This window comes from Toxorhynchites rutilus, chromosome 1, assembly GCF_029784135.1.
Source record: "Toxorhynchites rutilus septentrionalis strain SRP chromosome 1, ASM2978413v1, whole genome shotgun sequence".
NCBI lineage: Eukaryota > Metazoa > Arthropoda > Insecta > Diptera > Culicidae > Toxorhynchites > Toxorhynchites rutilus.
In genome coordinates, this window is record NC_073744.1 from 90,496,694 (window position 1) to 90,524,310 (window position 27,617).

At 39.7% G+C, this 27,617-nt stretch overlaps 2 protein-coding genes across 8 annotated transcripts in view; one reads left to right on the plus strand and one right to left on the minus strand.

Annotated features, from left to right (window-relative positions):
• Positions 1-53: 53 nt before the first annotated feature.
• Positions 54-27,617, minus strand: part of LOC129768931 (uncharacterized) — a 130,369-nt gene continuing 102,805 nt past the window's right edge. The window contains exons 1-6 of one of the 2 annotated variants that reach the window (XR_008741770.1): positions 1,716-1,945; positions 1,546-1,658; positions 1,198-1,487; positions 926-1,138; positions 297-851; positions 54-215 (exon numbers count right to left, since the gene is read on the minus strand). Coding sequence is in view for 1 of the 2 variants with exons in the window: in XM_055770883.1 (XP_055626858.1) it covers positions 160-215; positions 926-1,138; positions 1,198-1,354 (426 nt within the window). In the remaining variant the exon portion in view is untranslated. Of the gene's footprint in view, positions 216-296; positions 852-925; positions 1,139-1,197; positions 1,488-1,545; positions 1,659-1,715; positions 1,960-27,617 lie in introns of those variants that run through there. The other variant, XM_055770883.1, reaches the window with a different exon arrangement.
• LOC129768877 (uncharacterized) overlaps positions 23,869-27,617 on the plus strand; it is a 28,389-nt gene continuing 24,640 nt past the window's right edge. The window contains exons 1-3 of one of the 6 annotated variants that reach the window (XM_055770825.1): positions 23,869-24,049; positions 24,109-24,216; positions 24,282-24,512. In XM_055770825.1, the coding sequence (XP_055626800.1) occupies positions 24,147-24,216; positions 24,282-24,512 (301 nt within the window). In that variant the 5' untranslated portion in view covers positions 23,869-24,049; positions 24,109-24,146. Of the gene's footprint in view, positions 24,217-24,281; positions 24,513-27,617 lie in introns of those variants that run through there. The other 5 variants (XM_055770832.1, XM_055770818.1, XM_055770840.1 and 2 more) reach the window with 5 other exon arrangements.

Below are 27,617 nucleotides of genomic sequence, written 5' to 3' on the forward strand. Positions count from 1 at the left end.
TCTAATAATTATTTTTAATTTAAAAAATTCTATTTGATTACATTTAACTCCACATACTTAGAATACATTATAATAATAATATATAACTTATTCTATGAGCAGCGTACACGAGGAAAGTTCCCGTTCCTCTTCTTGCTGCATCGCTCTAGTTTGCATTATTTAGGGAGTGTCGGTAACACCAGCACGTTTCATCCGCATTTTGTTCTCTCGTGTCTCTATGAAGAAAAGAAATACATATGTTAATAATATTAAATATGTATATATGTAATGAAAAGTAACATCAACAAAATGCTTACCTCCGAATCGCTTCATCACCAAAATAGAAATGGCGATTGCAAAGTGCGCACATCACAGATGTTAGGTATGACAAAAAAACAAAGTTACTAATGGTATGAAGTAAAATCTACGAATCTCTGGTAGGAACGTTCATTGCGTCTGACATCTCTTTTACGCAATTTTGGTAATATTTACAAAACATTTGTATTTGGTAGCGGCTTTTACTAAACTATTTCTCCAGTGAAGGTATATGCTCACGTTATTTCCATAGCAGCAGCTACGATGACCGACATCAAATGCGCCATGAACTTAATGGTACGAGGAAATATAGGATGTTGAATTCCAAAGTTAAACCTTTTTTCTGCCTTATATGTATTAGCCATTCCATGTCGAACTGATATAGTGGTTCACCGACTTTCGTGGAAAGTGGTAGATTTGTTCTGTATTGTAAAATATTAGACCCGTCTTTTCTTGTTTTTTTTTATTAGGGCTGTGTGGTATACGTTGCAAATCGTGAACATTGTCACCGGATTTAGGACATTGTAGTGATGTAGAACGTTGAACTTTTGATTAGTCTGAAATCGATCCACCGCCGCAACAATAAGAAATTTCTCACCGTGCAATTTTTGGAAATGACTGGTATACTCACCGGCAGTGTGGAAATACTCTCGGCATACAAAGCAGCAGCGCAAAGAGGGGTCCAAATTGTGTTTCAGCATACGTTCCACCGTAGTCACATAACGAATATCCAATAGAAGTCGATTCGCCACTACCATCTCTTTAATTTCCTTCAAAACATTGTCGTTTTGTAAAATTGCATCCAGCATACGCAGGAATTTGTTTTGCTTTTTGGAAGTCAACTCTGAAAAATCAACAAATATAATCATTCTTTAGCGGAACAAATATATCAAACCGACCCACCAGCGTGATTGTTCTGTTCGTGCTGCTCCAGTAGGTTTCGCAACCGCTCCATGTTGAATTTAAAATGATTTGGTCGATTACCATTGGCATGCTGTTGGTTTGGCTCATTACGTGTTATCAAATCGTGGTTCATCAGCACCCAGCCCAACTCGTCCATTTTGACACGAGTGTTGCGGCGCAGTTTTATCTCTTCGAAAAGTTTCTCGCGTAGTTTCCGTTTGATGATGCGTCCTTGATCAGATTGTGCCGATAAATTTGTACTACGTACGATTCTATTTCATGCTTTTGCCCTGATGATAAAACAAAAAAAATAACACTTTTTTTTAAATGCTCAATAAAACCACGTACGATTAAAACGCTGCTTGCTTGGAAAGAAAAGCATTGATTGCGCGGCTAGAAGGTAAAATATACTCAAAACATCCTTCTGCACTGTTTTTAATTCGACCGCTGATTGTAGATATCTGAAAAAGTAGAAGCAATTATGAGAAATTGTTATACGAAAAAATCCAGAAAATTACCTGCCTACAGTAAAGTGCGAGCAGCTATTTTGCCAACGAATGCATTTGTCACCAAAAGATATGATTTGTTTTGTAAACAAATTTGTTTTTTCACGAGCAATGGCCGAACAGCAATTTTGCCATTGCGGTCCACCTATAGTATAACGCCTTGTCCACATACCACGTGGACAGAAAAAGTCACAGGAGGGTTGTGTCCGAGACACGACCGCAGAGTTGACGTAGGATTCCGTTAGGCTATTACATGCTGATTTTGGATATGTTTGAAAAATTACATTATTAAACTCTTCGATAGTGATTTGGTGGCCCTGGAAAGGGCCGTTTTGTCTGATTGTTAGGTTTTGTTTGTTCATTCCACCAATGTCCATAACCAAGTGATAATGATAGAAAGATGGTGATTAGTAATTTTATGGTGCGTATCACGATAGAAGATGCCTAAGTGAAATGAGATGAAAGCCGCCCTCTGTGGCCCTGAACAAGGCGTCCCGTGTTATGTATGGATGACATAAAGAAAAAAACTCATCTATGTAATATAAGATAATTATCATTGTCGAATACAATTATCAAGTTTTCTCACCAGAAAAAAAAGATTTATTGTTTTATAGAGAAAATATATTTGAAATGGAAAAGGTAATTTCATTTATATTTCTTACTTTCTGAGTGTTTACTCAACCCATTTCCATTTTCGCTTTAAACCCAACGGAATACTATGCTACAAGCCTCAATGCGAATTTCAATTGGATATTGATATAAATTTCACGAAGCAACCAACATAAAAGTTCCAAATTTAATTTTTATTTATATTCTATCAAACATAAGTTCTATTCAGTTCATTGAAATATCATTCTTCAATTAATCCATCGAAAGATGCTTATTGGAACGAAAATTAAAAAAACACTCATTCGTCGCTCCCAACTTATTCGCCAGCACGTAGGCAATCAGCAATGCCCACGCTAGTTACAATGAGCATTATCCATTTATGTGCGTCGTTAGTTAAACTATCGACCACGAAAGTATCAACATGCTGATTTTCCCCCGACACCTTGGTTTTGAAATCTCTGTTAGGGAATACAGGTCGGTGGAAACAAAAGCTCCCCCTACTTTCATGTAATTGCAATGCCGATTTCCCCCAGGCAGCTTGGTTTTGATGTCTCTGTTAGGGAATACACTTCGGTGGGAACAAAAGTTCCCTCTACTTTGATGTGCCGATTTCTCCGTATCTTCGATTCGACCAATCAGAACGAGGTGTTTCCGTTTGGAGATTTTTTGATTGTTTGCTAGTTAGTTTCATATGATATTAATATATTATCAATTGTGATGAATCGTTATGGAGTGCTCAGATCGATTGATGCAAATGTCTCGTAAATTCATCAGAAAATAACTGATCAATAATTGTAAGTACATGAGACGCCGCATGTGTCGTCAATTTCGACCAATCAGAAGTGGCTATTACCGTTAGGATAGGGGTTGAGATTTTCCAATTTTTCGTTGGTTAGTTTCATGACATATATAATTTTAATAGATTGACACAAAATCTCAACAATCCATCATGAAATGACTGAGCAATAAGCGTTTGAAATTGGACAATTTTCACGATGTGCTCGATTTTCGATTTTCAATTTGTATCCCAATATGTTCCTGAAAGACGTAATCCTACGTCAAAAACAGGATTTTAGACTTTCCCTCCCACTCCGTGGACAAGCGTGGACAATTTGTATGCCCCTCCCCATGTTAACCACGTGAATATTCTTCATTTTTCCATTCCAAATCAAAGAAATAACTTTATATGTACTTATAATGCATTTTGAATTTGTTTCATCTAAATTTTATGATTTTAAATAATAATAATGATGAATAAAGTAATTCAAGTAAATAAATTGTAAGTTTAGGAAATAAAGATTCAATGGAGCCATCATTCTCGAGAAGAAACGCAATATTGTTTTGCATTTGGAGCACGTAACGTAAATCTTGTTTAACTATAATCTCGAGCCTTGAAATTATAGATCTGTAGTAACTGTAGTCTGTAGTCATTTTCCAATAATTGTTTTGTATTGCTCTCCATTTTTTCAGGATTCCATTTGTATTGTCTTGGTTTAATACCGCAAACACTTATATTATAATATCATCTTCATGCACAGTTTACTATAGAGCTTTTCCATTGTAAATCAACTGGTCACCGCCTCGGTCCATTGTATAAAAATTGTATAAAAATTATCATCTTGAGAATAGCCGTTCTCGAGATGTTGGAACATGTTTTTGGTTTATTGTCACCGAACTTTTATAGTTTTTGACTTTATATGTCTAATATACGTTCGAAATTTAAAAGTAACCTTGCCTAACATATCTTTTAAACAAATAATTTATCAAAAGTTAAAAAAGGTCGGAATGAGAGGTTTTATTTTGGTTTGGTTTTATTATTTTTCCCAAAAAATCTCTGTGACTTGTTGTTCACACCAAGCATCAAACAAATTCTTTTACTTTAGCTGTAGTATCATTCTAAGCATCTACAAAAACCACGAAATCCATTGTGTCTAAGTATACTTATTCGAAGCATACGCATGTTCACACAAAAACTCATAAATACCTGGCACAAACAATTTGCGTTCAAAATATTGCAGTTAACAATAACAGTTTACAACAGTGTTTGGATTTCGATCAAAATCGAATGATACACAATGTGTCATGCAAGTAACCTCTCACGAACATATAACCAAATATGAGAGGATCATTCAGATACTTGTATGAATGACAGTAATCACTTGTGTTACATTACATGATTAAACAAAGAGAGGAACGAAGACTGTTGTTTGCATATTCGAACTGTATCAAACATCGCAAACCGTTTTCGAAGCCTGCATACAAGTTTGAACCGCATATATCGTCCCGCTCTACTATAGCGAAATCCATTGCACAGACAAGTGCAAAGCAATAAATGATACAAGAAAAATTACTTCATCATTCGGTCACCTTTTGCGGAGAGCAACGAATGGGAAAAGAGAGCGGTGTTGCTAGTAAAACTATGCGGTCTATATGAATATACATATTTCATAGGATAGCGGAGTTTAAAATGAAAAATATAATCTGACTACCCTTCCCTTAGTCTACATCGAGCTAAATAATCATATAGTTTGCACTCTCTGAGACTTGAAAATCAGGATCTGCTATATTAGCTGAATATGAACCATTCGCTTTGCGTAGTCCGTATGATCCTGCTGTTTCATGATGCATGGAGAGGTCAATATGCATATGTTAGAGGCAAAGAAGAAAATAAACTTTCTGCACCGAAAGTGTATATGATGGTTCTGCTTGCGTGTCAGTGTATCATGAAGTGCGAACCGATGCAGAGTTGTCTCGTTCTATTTTGTATCGTGATTTTCAGCACGTAACGACAAAAGAATGCCGCTGGGGGAAATGATTTTTGTATGATCATATTTGAACGAACAAAAGCGATTTTTTTTTGCAGACTTATCTCACTTCTTAACTAGGCGAACCTAGCCAGAATTTTCACCTGCCCCCAGGCTTCTGAATGCCAAAGGGGGACTAGGCTCTGCGGAATGCACGTATCTGCATGCTCGTGCTATTTTAGTCCTGACCGAGGAATTGTCGGACAATCGCGCAGGTGATAAGGATGACCGACTTTTGGATGCCGGCCAATTCTTTCTCGATGTTCAACACCTTTAGCGCTTCCAGAAGTGTCTTCAGGACAATTCCAGTTCCAGAGAGAAGGACTGGAACAATTCTTGGGACCTCCCTTAGCCCCCACAGCTCCTTGAGCTCCACGGCCAATGGTCGGTATTTGCAAATTTTGCGACCGTGGGTCTCCTCCAGATTCTGGTTCAGTGGAATAGCGACATCGATGATGGTGACTTTGCGGTCGCTCTTGACGTAAACCATTATATCTGGGCGGTTGTGGTGGATCGAGAGGTCGGTCAGAACAGTGCGATCCCAGTACAGCTTGAAACGGTCATTTTCCAGGACAGGTGCAGGCAGGTACCGGTAGTTTGGTACGTTGTCTTCCAGTAGAGCACATTGGAGCGCCAGTTGTCGATGAACAATACGGACCACGTTGTTATGGCGCTCGGTGTAGGCTGCGTTGGCCAAAATGGGACAGCCTCCCATAATGTGCTCTATTGTTTCACCTGGTTGATGGCACATCTGGCAAATGTCAACAACGTCTTGATGCCAGACGTACCGCCAGAGTTCCTAGTCGGCATTATCCTGGATGGCTATCATGTCGGCTTCTACTACTGAAGAGAGTTCACCACGCGTTAGCCACAGATTAGATGCGGCCTTGTCGACGTGTGGCCGGTCCAGTTGATGGGGGTGGGCACCATGCACTGCCTTCTGCTTCCAAGCTGCAATTTTCTCCTCCACTGTCTGCAGATTGTGGTTGAGTTGGTACTCCGCTTGCGCCAAGTGCAGAGCGCTGTATCCTCTGTCAGCAGCGCAGACAGCCCGGAATAGCGCGTTTTGGTTGGCGTGTTCTGCGAAGTACTCGCGCAGTTGCCGTACCTGGGCACCACACAGTGCAGATATGTCGACTATTCCAAGTCCCCCTTCTTTGCGTGGTAGTGAAACTCTCTCCAGTGCCGATTGAGGATGGTGCATTCCGGCCTCTTTGAATGCTTTCCTCATCCTCCTCTCAAGGTCCTCTAGGTCAGTTTTGCTCCATTTGACTACACCGAAACTGAAGGTCAGCAGGGGGAACCGCGAATGTGTTGATCGCGCGTACCTTGTTCCCCGCGTTGAGGAAAGTCCTCAGGACACAGTTCACTCGACTCAAGAACTTGTCTCGCAGCTCCGTCTTGATGTCGGAGTGGCGAATCCCGGTGAGCTGTCGGAATCCAAGATATTTATAGGATTCGCCACGAACCATGTCTCTTATAAACTCGCCGTCATAGACCTCGTAGCCTCCGGATTCGGTAAGTTTTCCTTTCAGCAGGTGGACACAGCGACACTTGTCGAGGCCGAACTCCATACAGATGTCCCTGCTTATTTCTTCGACAACCCGGATAGCTACACCTAGACGCTGACGTGAATCAGCGTAGACCTTGAGATCGTCCATGTAAAAGGTATGGGTCACTTCTTCGTGGGCGCCGTCGCCATACCTTATTTTATAGCCATGATCGTTTCTATTGAGCGTCCTACTGAGGGGGTTCAGTGCCAGACAAAACCAAAGCGGGCTGAAAGAGTCGCCTTGGAATATCCCCCTCTTTATCTGCAGCGTTCTAGACTGCAACACATTTTCCCCATCACTAAGGTGCAGAGACGTGCTCCACTGCCTCATCGCATGCTGCAGGAACCTAACGACGACGGGATCAATTTTGTAGAGCTCCAATACCCGGCCGAGAAACGAGTATGGAGTCATAAGCCTTCCTGTAATCGATATAGGCCATGCTTAGGTTCCGCTGGTTATAAACCGCCTGGCCGACTATGGCTGCGTCGATGATGGCCTGGTCTTTGCAGTCATGCGTATTTTTCCTGCATCCTTTCTGCACTTCTGCGATGATGTAGTGTTGTTCGCAGTGGGCAGAAACTTTGGCGGTTATGATGCTGTTTAATATCTTGTACAGACTCGATAGGCACGTTATCGGTCTGTACTTTGATGGGTTCAATGTGATGCTGTCTTTCGGGAGGAGGAATGTGACGCCACGGGTGGCGAATTCAGGGAGGTTGTGTGGGTCACGTAGCACCTTGTTGAAGCACTCAGCAATCTTTTGATGTGCGACGGTCAGCTTCTTGTGCCAGAAGTTCTGAACACCATCGGGGCCCGGTGCTGCCCAGTTCCTCAGGTACCTCAGGTTTCCGACGATGATAGCTGGCATCTCTCCAATTTCACCACAACTCTCCTCCTCCCGTCTTAACCACATACGCCCTTCGCGATGTTGTACTGGGGTTTCCCAAATACCAGTCCAAAAGTTCGTCACATCGCTAATATCTGGCAAACCTTCGCGGTAGTCGGGCTTCTCGTCGCTAATGTGGTCGTAGAACGCTTTTTCGTTATCTCTGAACATCCGATTTTGTTCCTGGCGCTTTGCAGAGTCAGAGTAACGTTTCAGCCGTTTAGTTAGGACGCTCAATTGCTGTACCAGTGTGTCGAGTTTTTCCGTCAGCTTGTGAGCTCCCGGCTGGCGAAGTTCAGTAGGCCAAACGATCACAGCAACTTGGCGACATAATTTCGCCGATCTGCTGTCTCTTTTGTACGCCATCAGTCTTCCAATTGCGGCGCGCTTGTTTGGGATCCGTTGCTCCAATCTCCTTCGCCATGGAGGCTCACGCCTTTCACGGAGATGTTGGAGCAGTCCGCCTCTTGGCCTAATACGGTATCCTAAACTTTTGGCGGTCGCCACAGCAGCACAGTAAACTTTCAGCTGCAGCTCCTCCATGTTCTCAGCATCAACCAAGTGCAGTGGAAGAACGTGCTCATTCATGAACTTTACTGCACTTGTCAGCCTGTGAGAATGCTGCAACTTCGGAATCCTGGGGCGCGACAAAGGGTCTGTGTCGCGGAACTGTGAGATCGCCTCGTCGTAATGGAAGACCAGGTCGCGTAGTAGTTGTTGATCTGGCTGTGGGTCTTCCGGCTCAGGGGGATGTTGTACTGTGGCCTCCACTGTGAGATCGCCTCGTCGTAATGGAAGACCAGGTCGCGTAGTAGTTGTTGATCTGGCTGTGGGTCTTCCGGCTCAGGGGGATGTTGTACTGTGGCCTCCACTGGTGCCCCGTGCCCCCGTGTCACGTGCCCCGCTCGCGAAAGAATTGCTCAGACGTACTGAACTTCGTCTCGATACATCGCTTGCTCTGTTGTTCCTGGAGCTTATTTCTCTCTGCACCTGCTTGATCTCATCGGTTTGCGTTTGGGAGAGCATGTTGTTGCGTACTATCGCTCTACGCCTCGCGTTCATCGCGTTCCGATCAAGCCTCCCGACGAACTCTGGATACGCTTCCTCGAACATTGTTAGTATTCGAGGGCGACCGCTCATGTCCGTCTCCAAAGCAGTGCATATGTAATAGGCACGGATCACGAATTCGTTCATTTCGTGTGTCCACATGATTCGTCGCCTAGTGGTACCCACAAGTGTGGATGACTGTCGTCTGGCAGTCGCAACACGGCTCGTAGGCGCAGCGTTTCTTGGGTGATGTCGATGGCTGCTGTTTCCGTGTGGCGGTAGCTCTTCGGGTTGAACCCGGCTGGTGGCCCGCTCTTGCACCCCGCCCTCCAGCCGCTGGCCGCTCGCTCTTACGCCCGTTCCAGGACCAGCTCCAGTTCGGGGACCCTCCTCGGGTGATCGTACTCACAATATTCTTCTCGATCGTAGCTCCATTTCATGGGTGTATCTCCTTTGCCCGGGAGACAGCGGGTTAGCAAGGTATATTAGAGTCCCACCTTGCCAGAGGAACCTTTTCGGGGCGCAGCCCCTGACATGGAGACAGATGCACCCCTAAACCTCCAATGACCCGGGAGGCCTTCCCCGGGAGAGATATAGCGCTCTGACTCGCTCGCACCCCCTCACTCAGTCACTTTCGACAACCGTTCTCGGAGCCAAGACCAGGTGTGTGTGTTTCCAGTTCACGCCCGATCTAAAAATGTCGTCATATGATCTTCGTGGAGGCGTGAGATAGGAACATTTGAGACCAACGGGCAGGCTCCTACCCTAGTGTTTATCTCCATTTGAGATTTTTTTTTGGGGGGTCTTCGTAGCCACTTGGTTACGCGTACGCTTACCAAGCGATCGATCATGAGTTCAAACTCAGGGCCCTCAATTGATCATCTTTGTGTTGTTATAGAATAACTACGTCCACGCAACCATTATCAGCGATGGAAATCGATCCACGGTGGAACAAAGATCGATTTATCCATACAACTGCTCAGCTCTGCAAGAAACATCGGGCTGCTGTTCTATAAATAACCCAACAATGATCAATATCAACTGTCTCCGCTGTCCGGTCTGCTGAACAATGGAAGAACAGAAAGAATACCTTTACGCCTAAATGGCTACTACTAACTACTGTGTAATTTACAATTTATAGAAACATAAACATATGTACATGTACACGATTAAACCCGGCTCTGTTACAGCTAAAATGCTAATGAGCCTAATAAATAAATAAATGGGATAAAAAAGCGATTTTTTCAATGAATGGATCGTTTGGCAAACACTGGTTAACAATTAACAATGTTCAACTAAGTTTTGAAAAATGTGCCCATAATGAAATTAATAGAGATAGAGAAAAAAAGAGGTAACAAAATAGTTCCAGTAGGACAGTTTAACTTTGGTTGATCGAAATATAAATGTTTATAATGTTTTGAAATGACAAAAACTTCCAAAAACCACAAACATTGAAAAAAATACTTCTGAAATATTTCTGAAAATTACAGACAGGGAAATGTGAGGGCACTGTTAAATGGTGGATTATCTCAGTTTTAGAATGGAAGTATTGAAATTGTGCTAAGTAGCAACCCTTCTCATTCAGAACATGTGTTAGATATGCATAGTATACAACTATAACATTGTTTTGCATTTGTATTAGTTGATTTCATGAAACGCGAGTCCCACTTTGAGAGATCCTCGATAATCACCCTAACCCTGTAATCAATACTGAAGGGATTTAAGAAATTGAGATAAATATGGAATTGAGATAAATATGGATGATCGACGCCCTCAGACAGCTAAACCCTTTTGTTGATCAATCTAAAATACTCAGGGTGAGCGAAAGTGCGAAAATTCTTGAAAATCCAGAACAGATTCAATTTATTTATGAATAGATATGTGAATGCGTTCTTTTTGAAAATTTACGTGTCCACGTGGACATTATTCCTACCCCATCCCCCCACCGTGGATAAGCATGGACATTGTCGTAACCAGTGTTGCCACACGTACAGATTTATCTGGAATGGTACAGTTTTTTTTTCGTTATTTTTGGTACAGATTCTGTACGGTACAGAGTACAGATGTTCGTCAAAAAGTACAGATTGGTACAGATTTTTTCCATTTGTGAAATTTATTACATTTGAACAAAGCAACATTGAGGTACATGACGACTTCTATGTCGCAGTATCGTTTGGTGCTGCTGATCATAAAAGCATTCACAATGCAATGATTGATCAGTTTCATAAGGACGAAATTCCTTACAAGGATCGTCTAAAAGGATTCGCGTCGGACGGTGCGACGTATGTTTTGCTTGCATCGTTCCTGAATTCCTGATGCTACACGAAAAGCTGAAAGATTTTTATTTGATCATTCTCACTAATATCTGCGAGGAATCTTACGTTATTTCAATGTCCAATGCTATTGAATATGAAGATCATTTGAAAAGCGACAAGAATTTTAGGTTGGAATCATTGCGAAGGATATTTGTCGAAGTGTTTTCGTGGAGCTAATCAAATAAATGAGAAAAACATTCGATTTTGATGAACAAGTCTACGACAATGTTGAATCCCAGAAATTTTTCCAATTTGACTAGCATTAACGTTGTGTTAGAAGCGTTTCCAGGGTTCTACAATGGGAATGTACAAGATATGGATAATTTATTCTGTAGCCTAAAGATAAAATTACTCCGCAAGGAAATCACAATTTCAGAAAACGTGCATGTGCAGGGTTGGCGAACAAAAATTGGATGCCTAAAAAGAATTGACGGTGCGCCAGTGCCACAAATTATCAAAATCTGTTCACGAATGAAGACATTAGCTTTTTCCCAGTGTCGGATGAATTCTCTTCTGTTGAAACTCAACACCATAACTGTCATAATGAGTATAACACAAGAGTCGAGACGCGTGAGCTTTGTCTAGTATATTGATCGAATAGAGCATGAACGAATTTCGGAAAGCCTGCATTCAGGCACTTCCATTACTGTCAGTAATTTCAGGTGATTATCACGAACGTTAAGTTGATATTCATCACTTGCAGTGAATTTCTATTGAAAACGTGTTTGATTTCCATATTCAGAAACGAAGGAATCCGGAGAAGGCAACATTAGCTTTCGTTGAGAATTGAACTTGCGATCTTTACCGTGAAGCGTACGGTCCGTTCCCGTTTCCGTTTCCGCTTTATATGATCTTTTACTATCACCATTTCGCTCTGACACGATCTTAGTTTCTAACACTTTATTTATCTAACTCCACTTCACTAACTCCATTTTCGGTCTCCTAGGGCGGTTTTCAATGAACCGGAAGCCACTATCTCTTTCTCCAAAATGGCATCGGAATACGATACTCGACTTCCGCTGTTTAAGCCCTTCCATCCATTACCCATATCGTAGGGGTTTTATATGATTGCTAGTCATTCATAGCCAGTATCATTAAACCGGAAATCAAAACAAGATTATATTCGTTTTTCGCTCGTCTGTTATTGTCACCCATTGCCCATATAATTGGGGTGTATGCCATTTCTGGCCAATCGGGAGTAGATTCATAAAATATAGCTAGAGTTATACCATGCATTCCATTGCCGAAGTCGCCAAAAACAAGAATTTTTAATAATAAACGGTTATCCTTTACCTCAATTAATTGACGCTGAATTTTACGCTTTGATTTTCACTAACACGCAATGATATTCAATTTCGACGTTACGAATATCATGGCGAAAATAAATATGCAAATGTAAAATGAACTTTATGGCAAGCTGATGTTGATGTTCATTGCACTGGTGTGCATTGATAGTGATGTTCCATATTTATCGACTCTCGCTTGAGCAGTAGGTTGTCAATACAAGGCAGGCTGAAATTCGCCGTAATTGAATGCCGTGAACGTGAATATTTTCGGCACTGCGGTGCGCTCGCCTTTTCAGCGCTTCGATGACTTGTTTGTAACTTTGTAGAAGGTGGAAGCTATATTGTAGTAGTATAGGTGAACCCACGAGTAAAAATGGGGTAATAGTGTTTGTAAGAGAAGAGCAAAGCACACGTAAATAGATCAATTCACTCATCAGACTGTGTGGCGCTTCATTGACACGAGTCTTTGAATACATTTGAAAAAAAAAATAACAATTCAATACTAAAGTAAAATGTATGAACGATATGTTCCGATGAACAATTGCAAATATATATAGAAGGTGCATTTGCATATGAAGTAAAATTCTGATTATACGCGAGCGTAACATGAGTAAATTTATAACACATGCAACTGGGGCTCTTTTGGTATTAACAAGTTCTTCCGCATAGTAACTCGGTGTTGATAATTCCTTAATATTTTCCTTCGTTGATCGTATTGTTTTCACATATTCACGTTGGAGAGCCTAAACCCCTCCTCTTCGTTGGCCGAGGCATATTGATTGAATGTAATACTTTTCCGTTTACTGTTTTTGCATAGGCAGCCGTGGCAGTATTCCGAGCTCTGCAATACAATTTTCGTACCCAATGTTTAAGTAACTAAAACTTACATTATAGACCCATTAAACGTAAAAATAATAATTGTATTGATATCAACACAATTTTATTCTATTGATTTTCATGACATGAAACGCTATGACTCAGGAATAACATTTTATTGAGTGGTTTTTATAGCTGTTTTGATGGTGTTGTCTGGCATCAGTGTCGAAAACATAACGATGCTCTCACCAATACAAACAAAACCATTGCCGAAGATTGAAAAACGAAAATTTAACTTTCAGAGCACTTGCTCGAGTTTTCCGACGTTTTTCACTATAAAGTGCGACAGCAGATGAAAATTTCACATCTTGTGAGTAATCGATTAGAATTTGGTTGATATTACTTGATGGGAAGTGTGCGAAAACGATAATTTTCTAAATAATAAATAACTAAATAACAGGCTATCTGGAAAAACCTTCAAAATCAGGGAATATCAAGGAATTTCGCCACCAAGCTGGAAAAATGCAATTTCGCCGATTGGAATTTCGATTATTACAGTAATTAGAAAGTTAATAATACCAAAAAAAATATTCCCCGCTTCTGGATTAGTGAAATCATGGAGTTTTTACAATTTTTCTCTTTTTATAAGAACTGCTTTCCATGTTTCAGAAACTATTACTATTATCTGTAACTGAGATTTTGTCAAGGTTGATCGACACTAGCTAGGAGGTTTGTACTGTTCCGTATTCACATCAAAGCTCAAACCAGACTCTTGATGGTAATTCCGGTCGTGTCGCAACTGATCACAATCAATACCTAGAGTTCAACCAATTCGCTTTTATTGAGAATGTTCTGTAACGCGGATGAAATACCGATAAACTTGTATTAGCGCTTTATTAGAACGAAAGTGTTGACTGCACGAAGTGCTTACTTGGAGTGAATAAAAAGTAAACGTGTCTCTTCCGGTACACTGTTTGTTTGTTTGCTTGACAATCTGCGTTGCTATCCAGTGTAACCAGAATAGCCGACTGCTATTTCGATGACACCCCCTCTCAATCCGCTATTCCGAGACGACGTCAAAGTTTTTCTAGACGACAGTTTTCCATCGGCTTGGTGAAGAAATCAGCCAGTTGATTTTCGGTTCGCACATGTTCAATCTTCACGCTGCCATTGAAAATGTGATCCCGTTTGAAATGATGCTTCACATCAATATGCTTAGAGCGTTTTGATTCACTCATCTCTGGAGTCGTCATGGTCTTCCCCATCTTCAATCGTGTTGCCAGCAGCTGTCTCACCAACGGAATTGATTGCATCACCGTCAGGAATGAAAACACCAGCCTCATCATCAGAAACGACAGCGACAGCTTTATCATCAGCTACTTGCTCGAACGGGAAATTCATCACCAATGAGTCATCGTCAACAGGCTTTACCTGGGCATACGGAAACGTTCCTTCGTCGAATTTTACGTCGAGGGCAATGCTTATTTTACGCGTTTGCATGTTCCAGAACCTATATTCGTTCGGTGTATATCCGATCATGATCATCTCACGGCTCTTCGAATCCAACTTCTCCCTCTGTTGATTTGGAATCCATGCGAAACATCTACACCCGAACACTCGTAACTTCTCCCAACTTGGCTTGGGACCACACCATCTCTCAGCCGCAGAAACTCCAACAGGGAGAGCAGCCGTGGGACTTCGATTCAATAAATACACACACTCCAACGCTGCCTCGGACCATAGATTTTTCGGTACACTTGAGTTGATTAGCACAGTCCGAATTCTTTCAACCAATATCCTATTGAATCTCTCAGCGACTCCGTTCTGCTGTGGTGTGTAAGCAACAGTAACGTCAAGTTGAATTCGTTTATCCTTGTAAAATTCCTTTTAAGCATTAGAGCAGTATTCACGTTTCTGATCAACAGTCATTCTCGAAATCGACAGACCGAATGCTGCCGATACACTAGCTTCATATTCACGGAATTTCTCGAATACGTCGGATTTCTTCCTCAGAAGATAGATCATCGCAAAATGGCTGTAGTCGTCGATGAATGAAACGATGTACCTAGACCCGTCCCAAGCTGGAGGGTCAATGGGACCACACACATCGGAATGAATACGTTCCAGAGGTCGACTTGCACGGCTACGATTGCCAATAAACGGCTTACGACATTGCTTTTCTTCTACACAAGCTTCACAGAAATTACTCGATTCAACTTTCTTGACGCCACCCAGCATTCCTTCTCTGACCATTGTGTCCATTCCGTGCTGGCTAATATGACCAAGTCGACGATGCCATAATTTACTCGGTTCCGTATCACAAACATTTGCGCACTTTGTTTTAAGCATCAGCACTATTTCATGCAAACTGCCGACTAACTTACCAGTCGCCAAAAGTTTATCACCTTTTTTCAAGAAGGCCTTGTTTTCGGAAAATGCTACATCAATGCCAGCTCCTGCCAGTTTCTTCGCCGACATTAAATTTTCCCTCAGGTCCGGCACGAACAGGATATCCTTCATGTTAAACAGGACTCATTTGTTACTCGTCGCGTCGATTTTTCCAATTGTCTTAACGATCATAGCTTGACCTTCTTTCGCCACTCTAATTTCGATGGGACACACAAGCTTTTCGAAAGATGAGAATAACCATTTGTCATTCACCAAGGGCCTGATTCTCGAATACACTACGAATACACTTCACGGTGGAAACGGTATGAAACGCATTGACAATGACAACGGTACGGTGTCGACATCTGGATGCGAGATTGGTTTCCCACTAAATTTATCATTATAATATCAAATTATCTTCAGATGAAATTTTTGTATGGGATTATTATACCACATGAAGAAAACAAAGTTTTCCACACACATTGAATACCAGTTTGATACGAAGAAGTTAATTTTCATTAATGATTTTTTTTTTGAAAAGTGCTCATTCTGCCTGAAAACTCATCATTATCTTCGCTTCACTAACTCGTAAAACGTAGTTCAATGGCGTGCCGTTTATTTCGTTTCCACCGTGAAGTGTATTCGAGAATCAGGCCCCAAGTGATCGCTGCAGTCGGAATCCAGAGTGGCATTCAACTCTGTTGGTTCTGCCATGAATCGAATTTGCCGCATCTACCATGAAGCTTACTGCGCTCTTCTTAACACAGTTTGCCTCGCCTTTGCCATGCCCTTTGCTATGACTGTTGCTACGACCATCGTTTTTGCTACCGTTGCTTGCAGTTGCTTCCTTATCAGCGTTTGACTTGCCACGGATTTTTTCGCGTACATTGCTTCGAGACATTACCACATCTCCTTCGTAGTTTTCTTTTGGATATACGGGGTGATTTGGACCACCCCATTATCTCAAAAAGTACGGCTCAACTAGGATTTTTTTATAATGTCATCTCCTTCTATTGTTGAACCGTATGTACCTAAGTTAAAAAAACTTTGGTAAAATTTAACGGGAGGAGGGAAACGGTAGCATGAACACAACAAGCACTTTGACTGTCAGAAAATGTGAATTTTCCGATCGTGGTTTTAAGGTTTTTCTGGCTGATTAAACAAACTTTTCGTGTATTGTGCAGTAAAGTTCTGTTCGCCTACAGAAGAGGAACAATTTGATGCAGTGAAACTGTAAGTTTGTTAACAATAAATGAAATTAATTGCATTTTAATTTTTGCATGTTGTGTTGGGTGACATGGACACGTTTTTGTGGGGTGAATTGGTCCTACAGATTTGAGTTTTTCTTTGGTCTAATTGATTCCAGATGCCGCTGAATTACAAATAGAGGATGGACAGACAACGTTGGAAGAAGGAGGAGCTTGAAAGAGCAACGCAGTCCATCAAGAACGGATTTTCTTTGATCAAACATCGAAAGTGTTTGGAAATGCTTAAACAACAGTGAAAAAATCCATGCAGAATTCGAGATGGTCTCAATCCAATTTTTCTGGTCTGGAATGTGGCCAAGACACCTGGTATCGATCCCAAAACACTGTTACTGATTGTAACATTTTTCCAAAATACTTTAGATAAACATAAGTATGTTTTTTTCGATGAAACACACGCTGGACCAAATCACCCCACAGATGGTCCAAATCACCCCGCATCAAATTTTAATGTCCACAAATCATCTCTTTTATTTTATTATATATTTGGTAGTTTAAAGTTTAATGTAATGATTAAACATTATTGATTGAGAGAAAACAGGTGTAGCTTAGTATACAATGTGACATTTTTGATTTAGACCGTATTGGTTTGGAAATATTAGGCGATTTGCTTAGGTGGTTCAAATTCCCCCCTTTTCCCCTACTTCCAAGCACTCATCCGAAATACAGCTCACCAGCTTCGATTGAATTTCGCATGTTCGGCTGCTACTTCCAGGGCCACCACGATGAACACTTCTGATACTCCAGCGGCTTCAAGAAACAGCTTCACTCGGTAACTCCAATTCTGGAATTTGCTTCCATTACCACGGAACTGCGAATTTCCATTCGCCAACTCCTTCTGTGATGGGACCATAACCTATTGAGAATGTTCTGGAACGCGAAAGAAAGACCGATAAACTTGTATTAACGCTTTATTAGAACGAAGGTGAATTTTCTTTGAATCTAAATGTTTCACGGGAAACAATTCATCAAATTTTGGTAAAAATTCCTTACACAAAGAGAGCTGAAAAGGTTAAAGCTCCTAATCTTACACCATCTCACATCGAAATACGTCTGAGTTTTGCCAAAGCTCACATGAATCAACAGTGGGACATGGTGTATCACGACAAAGAACGTTTTTAAAAGAATACATTTTGCTATATACCATAACAAAAAGTTCTTCAATTATTTTTTTAATTTTAACTTTGCTACATTATCTTCAGTGACGAAAACAATTTTGATGGTTCTGATGGTTTCAACGGGTATTGGCGTGATTTACGGAAGGAGGAACAGTATTTTTCAACCAGGAATTTTTGTGGAGGCTCGTGCATGAATTGGGCGGGATTCTGTGCAACCGGAAAGCTCAAGATAGCTTTCACATCATTCAAGGATTACATACATGTTCTGAAATCCTCTCTCGTACCGGTTTTACCGATTTTTTATATCGTCACAAAAAATCACATTTCAGCAAAATAATGCTACTATTCATACCAGCAAGGAAACTAAGCAATGGATTAAGGACCAAAAACTGATTTTTTTTTGGACTGACTGGTTTGCTCTCCAGACTTGAAACTTGTTGAAAGTCTTAGGGGGATCCTTGTACGCAAAATCTACACTGAAGGAAAGCGGTACACCACGATTGAAGAGTTCAAGATCGCAAGTTTGGAAAAATCGAAAAATATCGAGAAATCCGTTCAGAAAAATTTAGTAAATAGTATGCTAACACCAATTTTCCAGGTTATTAGCCCAAAATGGCAAGGTTGCCAATTATCGACATGTAAATCAGGCAATACTTTTGAATTTTTCATTTATATTACATATGAATTGTGAAATGGTCTTATAGAAAAATGACAGCTGAAATTATCATATCTAAGCACAATAAATAAACAAACAATTCTTTTGGACGAAATTTACTACAAATATACTTTATTCTAAGCATTATGCAATGCATGAATGTATCTTGTTGAAAGTCTAACTGTTTGTGTTGTTACGAAATATAATCAAGGTGGACTTGTTGAAGTTGGACAGAGTGTAATATTATTAGTGAAATTTCGATTATGTAACAAAGCCCAGATGTGTGAATTTACGTTTCTACTACTTTTTCAACATCCCGTCCTCTCGTACGATCTACGGTGCTAATGATCCGATTACTAATATATGCAGAGAACGTTCAACAGTTTTCGATTTCAATATATCCCCTGTTAGGTTTAAGATATCCCATGTTTGGCTTAGTTCCTTGATTGTTTTTTTCTTGGTATTTGGAATTTTCTCCATTTTTCTTTATTCAACCAATTCAACCAATTATCATATGAGTTTTATTTAGTCATTACTATCAACAGGCCGGAACAAGAGTGCCCTAAAGATATTCAATACAGTAGAACCCCGATTATCCGCAGAATAGCCTGGCTAGCTCGCCGCGAATAACGAAAATCGCGGATATCGCAAAAAAAAGAGTTCCGAACACGGAAAAAATATATTTCAGCATGAAAACTATTCTTTATCAATACAAAATTCATTAAACTATTCATCTACATGGCTGTGTACATCAGTGGTCAGATAATGTGGAGCCCATGACTAAAACAAAATAGAATGAGCCTATCACTCACTGACGAATTCCGGAAAGGCCTATAGATTTACCATGGAACTCGCTGTCGCGAATAATCCGCACCGTGGATCGTCTGCTCGCGGATAATCGGGGTTCCACTGTACTACTAGGCTAATATCTACTGAAAACCATGCCTGACCGGAACTAGATGGAAAAAGCATTCAAGTATACCTTTCCTAAACTTACACGAGATATGTGAAAGTCATAAGACAAGTAGCAACGGTTAAATACACGAGACATACTCGACACGTGTTCGTTATAATGTAATCGTAATTTGTGCTAGAATGAGGGAGGCAGATAAATGTATGAGAACAAATAGATATGTTGCTGTATTGCAAAGATATCCGATTCTTTCTAATCAATTTCCGTTCAGGATTTCCCATCGGTTAATTATAGAAGATTTAGTTTACGCATTTATAAAAGCTCTCACACTCTGTTATCCGCTATACAATGTATTAAACAATTAAAATATAATAATAGCCAAACCAGAAAGTGCACAAGTATGTACCATTTGTGCCGCAACTCATTTGCATTTTTGTAGATCGAGAAAAGCTGAACGTGAGGCTCAACTCGTTCGATATCAGTATGTTGAGTGCTGCATTTGTTTTATGAGTAACATAAACCCTGTACACGAATGACATCATAGTTCCATAGCGAAGCAGCGGAAAATAAATCGTCTATTTTAAGATATGTACCGATTCGTTAGTCATCGAACACAGAATATTCGAGGAACATCACGATCCGTTCATTATCGTGAATTTTGGATACATGCGCATAAATAAGTCATCGATCATCGCATACGATGATTTTGAAAAAAAGGTAAATTATCCCTCTAACTGAACAACCGCCAACGGAAGACTGGAATAATAAATTTATAGTGATCGAGTGAGCACAGAATCTTAGATTTGTATTTACAATGGCTGTTCTTCTATCGTACCATCGCCTCATCGAAAAAGATTCCCGTCATGTCAACTATTGCTGGAAAAGTAAGTTATAAAAATTATTTTAATTTTTGATTTATTAGAAATGATTAGTATTATTTCGTTGATAGTGTCTACACTTGTGGTGTTATTCGTTGCGATCTCATCCGGATTGGTAATCAGTTTCAGTATATACTCACTAGGGGAAAATTTTAAACAAAATTGCTTTCTTGACGCCAATATAAGTTTTGTTGAAAGACACTACAGAAGCAGATCGCCTATACTGAGAGAGCCATCAAACTCTTCAAAGGAGAGTCAAATATTATACAAACTGCAACAAAATGGACCAGAAAACGTAAAATGTATGTATTTTTATATCTTTTATATCTTTCATGCTGGGAATCCTACATGATTCACATAAGACTGGATTTTCCAAAAGCTTGTTTAGACTGCGGATAATTTCTTTTTGTTGAATGGCACTAACGTTCCTAGAAGAACTTCGTCGTCTCAACGTAGTATTACTTGCGTAATTTTTTTATACATAGTTGAGATTTAGCCAAATAACACGCCTTGAATGCATTCCTGAGTGGCAAGCTCTAGAACACGAGTGATCACAGTGCCAGTCGGAGTGAATTTCTTTGACGAAAAATTCTTCCGACCAGGACGGGAATCGAACCCGAACCCCCGGCATGTTAGGTGTGACACTAACCATTCGGCCACGGGAGCACGATAATTTACACCGTCTTAATCGGTCCAGTAGTTCAAAAGTTATGAATTTTTGAAAAAAGTCATTTTTGGAAAAAAGAGAAAACGTTATTTTTTAAACCATCGGTTAACTTTCAAAAATCATAACTCAAAAACGAAAAAGAACACATCTCTGAATTTTGAATATCCTCATCTTTCAAGAAAAAATATAAGAAAATATAGAGCCCTTGGCCCCGAGATCATTTAAACTACAAAAAAACGGGGAGTGGGTTATATATGTTGTATAACCGCAAGGCTGACGTAAGACTACGTTGATTTAGTGATCATTTGTTTGAAGTTGAATCTAAATCCCTTCTGAATGAATGAATAAATGAATATTTGGGGGACATCGAAAACGAGAGCGTTACATTGAAGGCACAAGGTTTTATGCATCCAATATTGGATACAAAAATATTCTACCAATGGGGGAGAATAATCTTCAGAAGCTTTCTTATTAATTGCACTTGATTGAAAAATCACAAAACGAAATGCATTTGATTGCAGTGTTATATGAATAGAAAACATTAAAATAAACTCTTTTGTTTGAATGTCATTTTCAATTCCAAGGAGAACTGGCAGATTATTTTTCAACAACGATAACATCTTTCCGGGTTCTTCTCAATATGCGATGCCCGCCAGTGGTTTATGCCAATTCGATAACCACCAAACGAAAAGAGTTGCACGCGTGTATCTGTGTGTGGCGACTGCTCCGATGCATCAAGCGGAACCAATTTTCGATGCCGGTACTCTCTTGATCGTCTTCTCTTTTCCTCCTGATGGATCGCCTCTTCTGTGCTCCCTCACAGTTCGAAACATACTGAATGCGTTTTATCACCAGAATATCGCTTAAGTAAGTTTTCTTGTCCGTGATTGAATCGAGAGAAGGTTTGGTTTACTATGGCAATCTAGAGGCGAATGAACTCTTTGAGTTTGAAACTTTCGCGATTCGAAACATTTTTCTTTTTTAAATTTTATGCATGCAATATTGGATACGAACATATTCTACTGTTGGGGAAGAATAATCTTCAAAAGCTTTCCTGCTAATTGCACTTGATTTAAAAATCACAAAACAAAATGTATTTGGTCGCATTATTATATGAATAGAAAACATTAAAATAAACTCTTTCGCTTGAATGTAATTTTCAATTTCAAGGGGAATTGGCAGATTATTTTGCAGCAACGATGACATCTTTCCGGATTCTTCTCGATTGCTCGATAACATACACACGAAAAGTGTTGCGCGCGTGTATGTGTGTGTGTGTGTGGCGACTGCTCCGATGCCTCAAGCGGAACCAGTTTTCGATGCTGTTACTTTCTTGGTCGCCTTTACAGTGGCATCACTCTCCTACCGATGGATTCCCTTCTGGCCTAAGGTGCACAAACAGGCTCTTGGTGACGCCGTTCAACAGCACTTTCATGATGAACGAAGTTAGCTTTGCCACAACAGCGTCAACATGCTCCAATCGCTGTTCAATTATAACTGAGTGAATTTCCGAGCGGCGCTCGCTTATATACCGATTGGTGATTTCAATAGCCTGTTTTGAAAGCAATTTTTGGGATCAAAAAGTAACAAGTATATAACGCGTAGACATTTAATCTTTCGAATGAAGTGTTTGTCGTTCAGCTGTTTAGGAGGAGGTTTAACGCTCAAAATCTCGTTTTCCGGCGTAACGCTTTCGTTTTCGAAACTTTGAATTTACATCTCAGTGTAGAATTTAAAGACGTACTCCTACGTTAAGAACGAATACAATCAATGATTACGAAAAACAAATTTAATTTTTTTGCTAGTAAAGATCCGGTAGTTGGCTTTAATTTGATATATCGACCATCTGAATCGGTCCGGTAGTTCAGAAGTAATGATTTTTTTAAAAAAGTCATTTTTGGAAAAAATAGATTTTTCGAACCACTCTAAAATAGAAATGGTCACGCTAGCAAAAAAATACGGGTCTAATATTTTGCTATAATGAACAAAACTACCACTTTTCATGAAATTCTGAGAATCGCCATACCGGTATTGCATGAGATGGCTGCATTACAATATGTGGTACATGATTTTCTCGGCAAAATGTTATGAAATTGATTTTTTTAACATTCTGATTTAGTAGATTTTTATTACACCAAATATTCAATACATGTATTTCGTTTTGGAATGCATCGATGTCGTTTTCATTTCCAATTTACGCGAAAGGCTTCGGCATACACAAGTACATTGATACGCTTGAAAACGAAGGAGATGTAATTAACGTACAGAATGAAAAGAAGAGGATCGAGATGGGAGCCTTGAAGAACTCCAGAAGTGACTTTTACTAGATCTGAGAGAGAATGTTAAAAATTAACACTTTGGCGTCCGGTAACGCCACAGTGGTTACGTGCGCATAGTATCTCAGTGCCCAGCGACAGCACTTTAGTATCGTTTGCATTCTGTTTGGGTTTTGTATATGTAACTTACACACGCCAGTAGGGGGGGGGGGGAGAAATACGAACATATTAAGAAGAACTTTAATTATATCTTTCGAAACTCATGTTTTTCCAAACTTAAGGTGAAGATGGAAGCTAGCCATAAATGGCTACCACAATGGCGCTCATTTCTTTCATCCCTCACCCCTCGCCCGAAAACCAATAATTTTGCGAAACAGTGTGAAGAAAATGATCGTTTTCGCACACTTCCCATCAAGTAATATCAACCAAACTCTAATCGAATACTCACAAGATATTAAATTCTCATCAGCTGTCGCACCGTATAGTGAAAAACGTCGGAAAACTCGAGCTAGTGCTCTGAAAGTTAAATTTTCATTTTGCAATTTTCGACAATGGTTTTTTTTTTTGTATTGGTGAAAGCAAGTTATTTTTTCGACACTTTTGCTGAACGTGAGGCTCAACTCGTTCGATATCAGTATGTTGAGTGCTGCATTTGTTTTATGAGTAACATAAACCCTGTACGCGAATGACATCATAGTTCCATAGCGAAGCAGCGGAAAATAAATCGTCTATTTTAAGATATGTACCGATTCGTTAGTCATCGAACACAGAATATTCGAGGAACATCACGATCCGTTCATTATCGTGAATTTTGGATACATGCGCATAAATAAGTCATCGATCATCGCATACGATGATTTTGAAAAAAAGGTAAATTATCCCTCTAACTGAACAACCGCCAACGGAAGACTGGAATAATAAATTTATAGTGATCGAGTGAGCACAGAATCTTAGATTTGTATTTACAATGGCTGTTCTTTTATCGTACCATCGCCTCATCGAAAAAGATTCCCGTCATGTCAACTATTGCTGGAAAAGTAAGTTATAAAAATTATTTTAATTTTTGATTTATTAGAAATGATTAGTATTATTTCGTTGATAGTGTCTACACTTGTGGTGTTATTCGTTGCGATCTCATCCGGATTGGTAATCAGTTTCAGTATATACTCACTAGGGGAAAATTTTAAACAAAATTGCTTTCTTGACGCCAATATAAGTTTTGTTGAAAGTCACTACAGAAGCAGATCGCCTATACTGAGAGAGCCATCAAACTCTTCAAAGGAGAGTCAAATATTATACAAACTGCAACAAAATGGACCAGAAAACGTAAAATGTATGTATTTTTATATCTTTTATATCTTTCATGCTGGGAATCCTACATGATTCACATAAGACTGGATTTTCCAAAAGCTTGTTTAGACTGCGGATAATTTCTTTTTCTTGAATGGCACTAACGTTCCTAGAAGAACTTCGTCGTCTCAACGTAGTATTACTTGTGTAATTTTTTTATACATAGTTGAGATTTAGCCAAATAACACGCCTTGAATGCATTCCTGAGTGGCAAGCTCTAGAACACGAGTGATCACAGTGCCAGTCGGAGTGAATTTCTTTGACGAAAAATTCTTCCGACCAGGACGGGAATCGAACCCGAACCCCCGGCATGTTAGGTGTGACACTAACCATTCGGCCATGGGAGCACGATAATTTACACCGTCTTAATCGGTCCAGTAGTTCAAAAGTTATGAATTTTTGAAAAAAGTCATTTTTGGAAAAAAGAGAAAACGTTATTTTTTAAACCATCGGTTAACTTTCAAAAATCATAACTCAAAAACGAAAAAGAACACATCTCTGAATTTTGAATATCCTCATCTTTCAAGAAAAAATATAAGAAAATATAGAGCCCTTGGCCCCGAGATCATTTAAACTACAAAAAAACGGGGAGTGGGTTATATATGTTGTATAACCGCAAGGCTGACGTAAGACTACGTTGATTTAGTGATCATTTGTTTGAAGTTGAATCTAAATCCCTTCTGAATGAATGAATAAATAAATATTTGGGGGACATCGAAAACGAGAGCGTTACATTGAAGGCACAAGGTTTTATGCATCCAATATTGGATACAAAAATATTCTACCAATGGGGGAGAATAATCTTCAGAAGCTTTCTTATTAATTGCACTTGATTGAAAAATCACAAAACGAAATGCATTTGATTGCAGTGTTATATGAATAGAAAACATTAAAATAAACTCTTTTGTTTGAATGTCATTTTCAATTCCAAGGAGAACTGGCAGATTATTTTTCAACAACGATAACATCTTTCCGGGTTCTTCTCAATAGGCGATGCCCGCCAGTGGTTTATGCCAATTCGATAACCACCAAACGAAAAGAGTTGCACGCGTGTATCTGTGTGTGGCGACTGCTCCGATGCATCAAGCGGAACCAATTTTCGATGCCGGTACTCTCTTGATCGTCTTCTCTTTTCCTCCTGATGGATCGCCTCTTCTGTGCTCCCTCACAGTTCGAAACATACTGAATGCGTTTTATCACCAGAATATCGCTTAAGTAAGTTTTCTTGTCCGTGATTGAATCGAGAGAAGGTTTGGTTTACTATGGCAATCTAGAGGCGAATGAACTCTTTGAGTTTGAAACTTTCGCGATTCGAAACATTTTTCTTTTTTAAATTTTATGCATGCAATATTGGATACGAACATATTCTACTGTTGGGGAAGAATAATCTTCAAAAGCTTTCCTGCTAATTGCACTTGATTTAAAAATCACAAAACAAAATGTATTTGGTCGCATTATTATATGAATAGAAAACATTAAAATAAACTCTTTCGCTTGAATGTAATTTTCAATTTCAAGGGGAATTGGCAGATTATTTTGCAGCAACGATGACATCTTTCCGGATTCTTCTCGATTGCTCGATAACATACACACGAAAAGTGTTGCGCGCGTGTATGTGTGTGTGTGTGGCGACTGCTCCGATGCCTCAAGCGGAACCAGTTTTCGATGCTGTTACTTTCTTGGTCGCCTTTACAGTGGCATCACTCTCCTACCGATGGATTCCCTTCTGGCCTAAGGTGCACAAACAGGCTCTTGGTGACGCCGTTCAACAGCACTTTCATGATGAACGAAGTTAGCTTTGCCACAACAGCGTCAACATGCTCCAATCGCTGTTCAATTATAACTGAGTGAATTTCCGAGCGGCGCTCGCTTATATACCGATTGGTGATTTCAATAGCCTGTTTTGAAAGCAATTTTTGGGATCAAAAAGTAACAAGTATATAACGCGTAGACATTTAATCTTTCGAATGAAGTGTTTGTCGTTCAGCTGTTTAGGAGGAGGTTTAACGCTCAAAATCTCGTTTTCCGGCGTAACGCTTTCGTTTTCGAAACTTTGAATTTACATCTCAGTGTAGAATTTAAAGACGTACTCCTACGTTAAGAACGAATACAATCAATGATTACGAAAAACAAATTTAATTTTTTTGCTAGTAAAGATCCGGTAGTTGGCTTTAATTTGATATATCGACCATCTGAATCGGTCCGGTAGTTCAGAAGTAATGATTTTTTTAAAAAAGTCATTTTTGGAAAAAATAGATTTTTCGAACCACTCTAAAATAGAAATGGTCACGCTAGCAAAAAAATACGGGTCTAATATTTTGCTATAATGAACAAAACTACCACTTTTCATGAAATTCTGAGAATCGCCATACCGGTATTGCATGAGATGGCTGCATTACAATATGTGGTACATGATTTTCTCGGCAAAATGTTATGAAATTGATTTTTTTAACATTCTGATTTAGTAGATTTTTATTACACCAAATATTCAATACATGTATTTCGTTTTGGAATGCATCGATGTCGTTTTCATTTCCAATTTACGCGAACGGCTTCGGCATACACAAGTACATTGATACGCTTGAAAACGAAGGAGATGTAATTAACGTACAGAATGAAAAGAAGAGGATCGAGATGGGAGCCTTGAAGAACTCCAGAAGTGACTTTTACTAGATCTGAGAGAGAATGTTAAAAATTAACACTTTAGCGTCCGGTAACGCCACAGTGGTTACGTGCGCATAGTATCTCAGTGCCCAGCGACAGCACTTTAGTATCGTTTGCATTCTGTTGGGGTTTTGTATATGTAACTTACACACGCCAGTAGGGGGGGGGGGGGGGGGGAGAAATACGAACATATTAAGAAGAACTTTAATTATATCTTTCGAAACTCATGTTTTTCCAAACTTAAGGTGAAGATGGAAGCTAGCCATAAATGGCTGCCACAATGGCGCTCATTTCTTTCATCCCTCACCCCTCGCCCGAAAACCAATAATTTTGCGAAACAGTGTGAAGAAAATGATCGTTTCCGCACACTTCCCATCAAGTAATATCAACCAAACTCTAATCGAATACTCACAAGATATTAAAT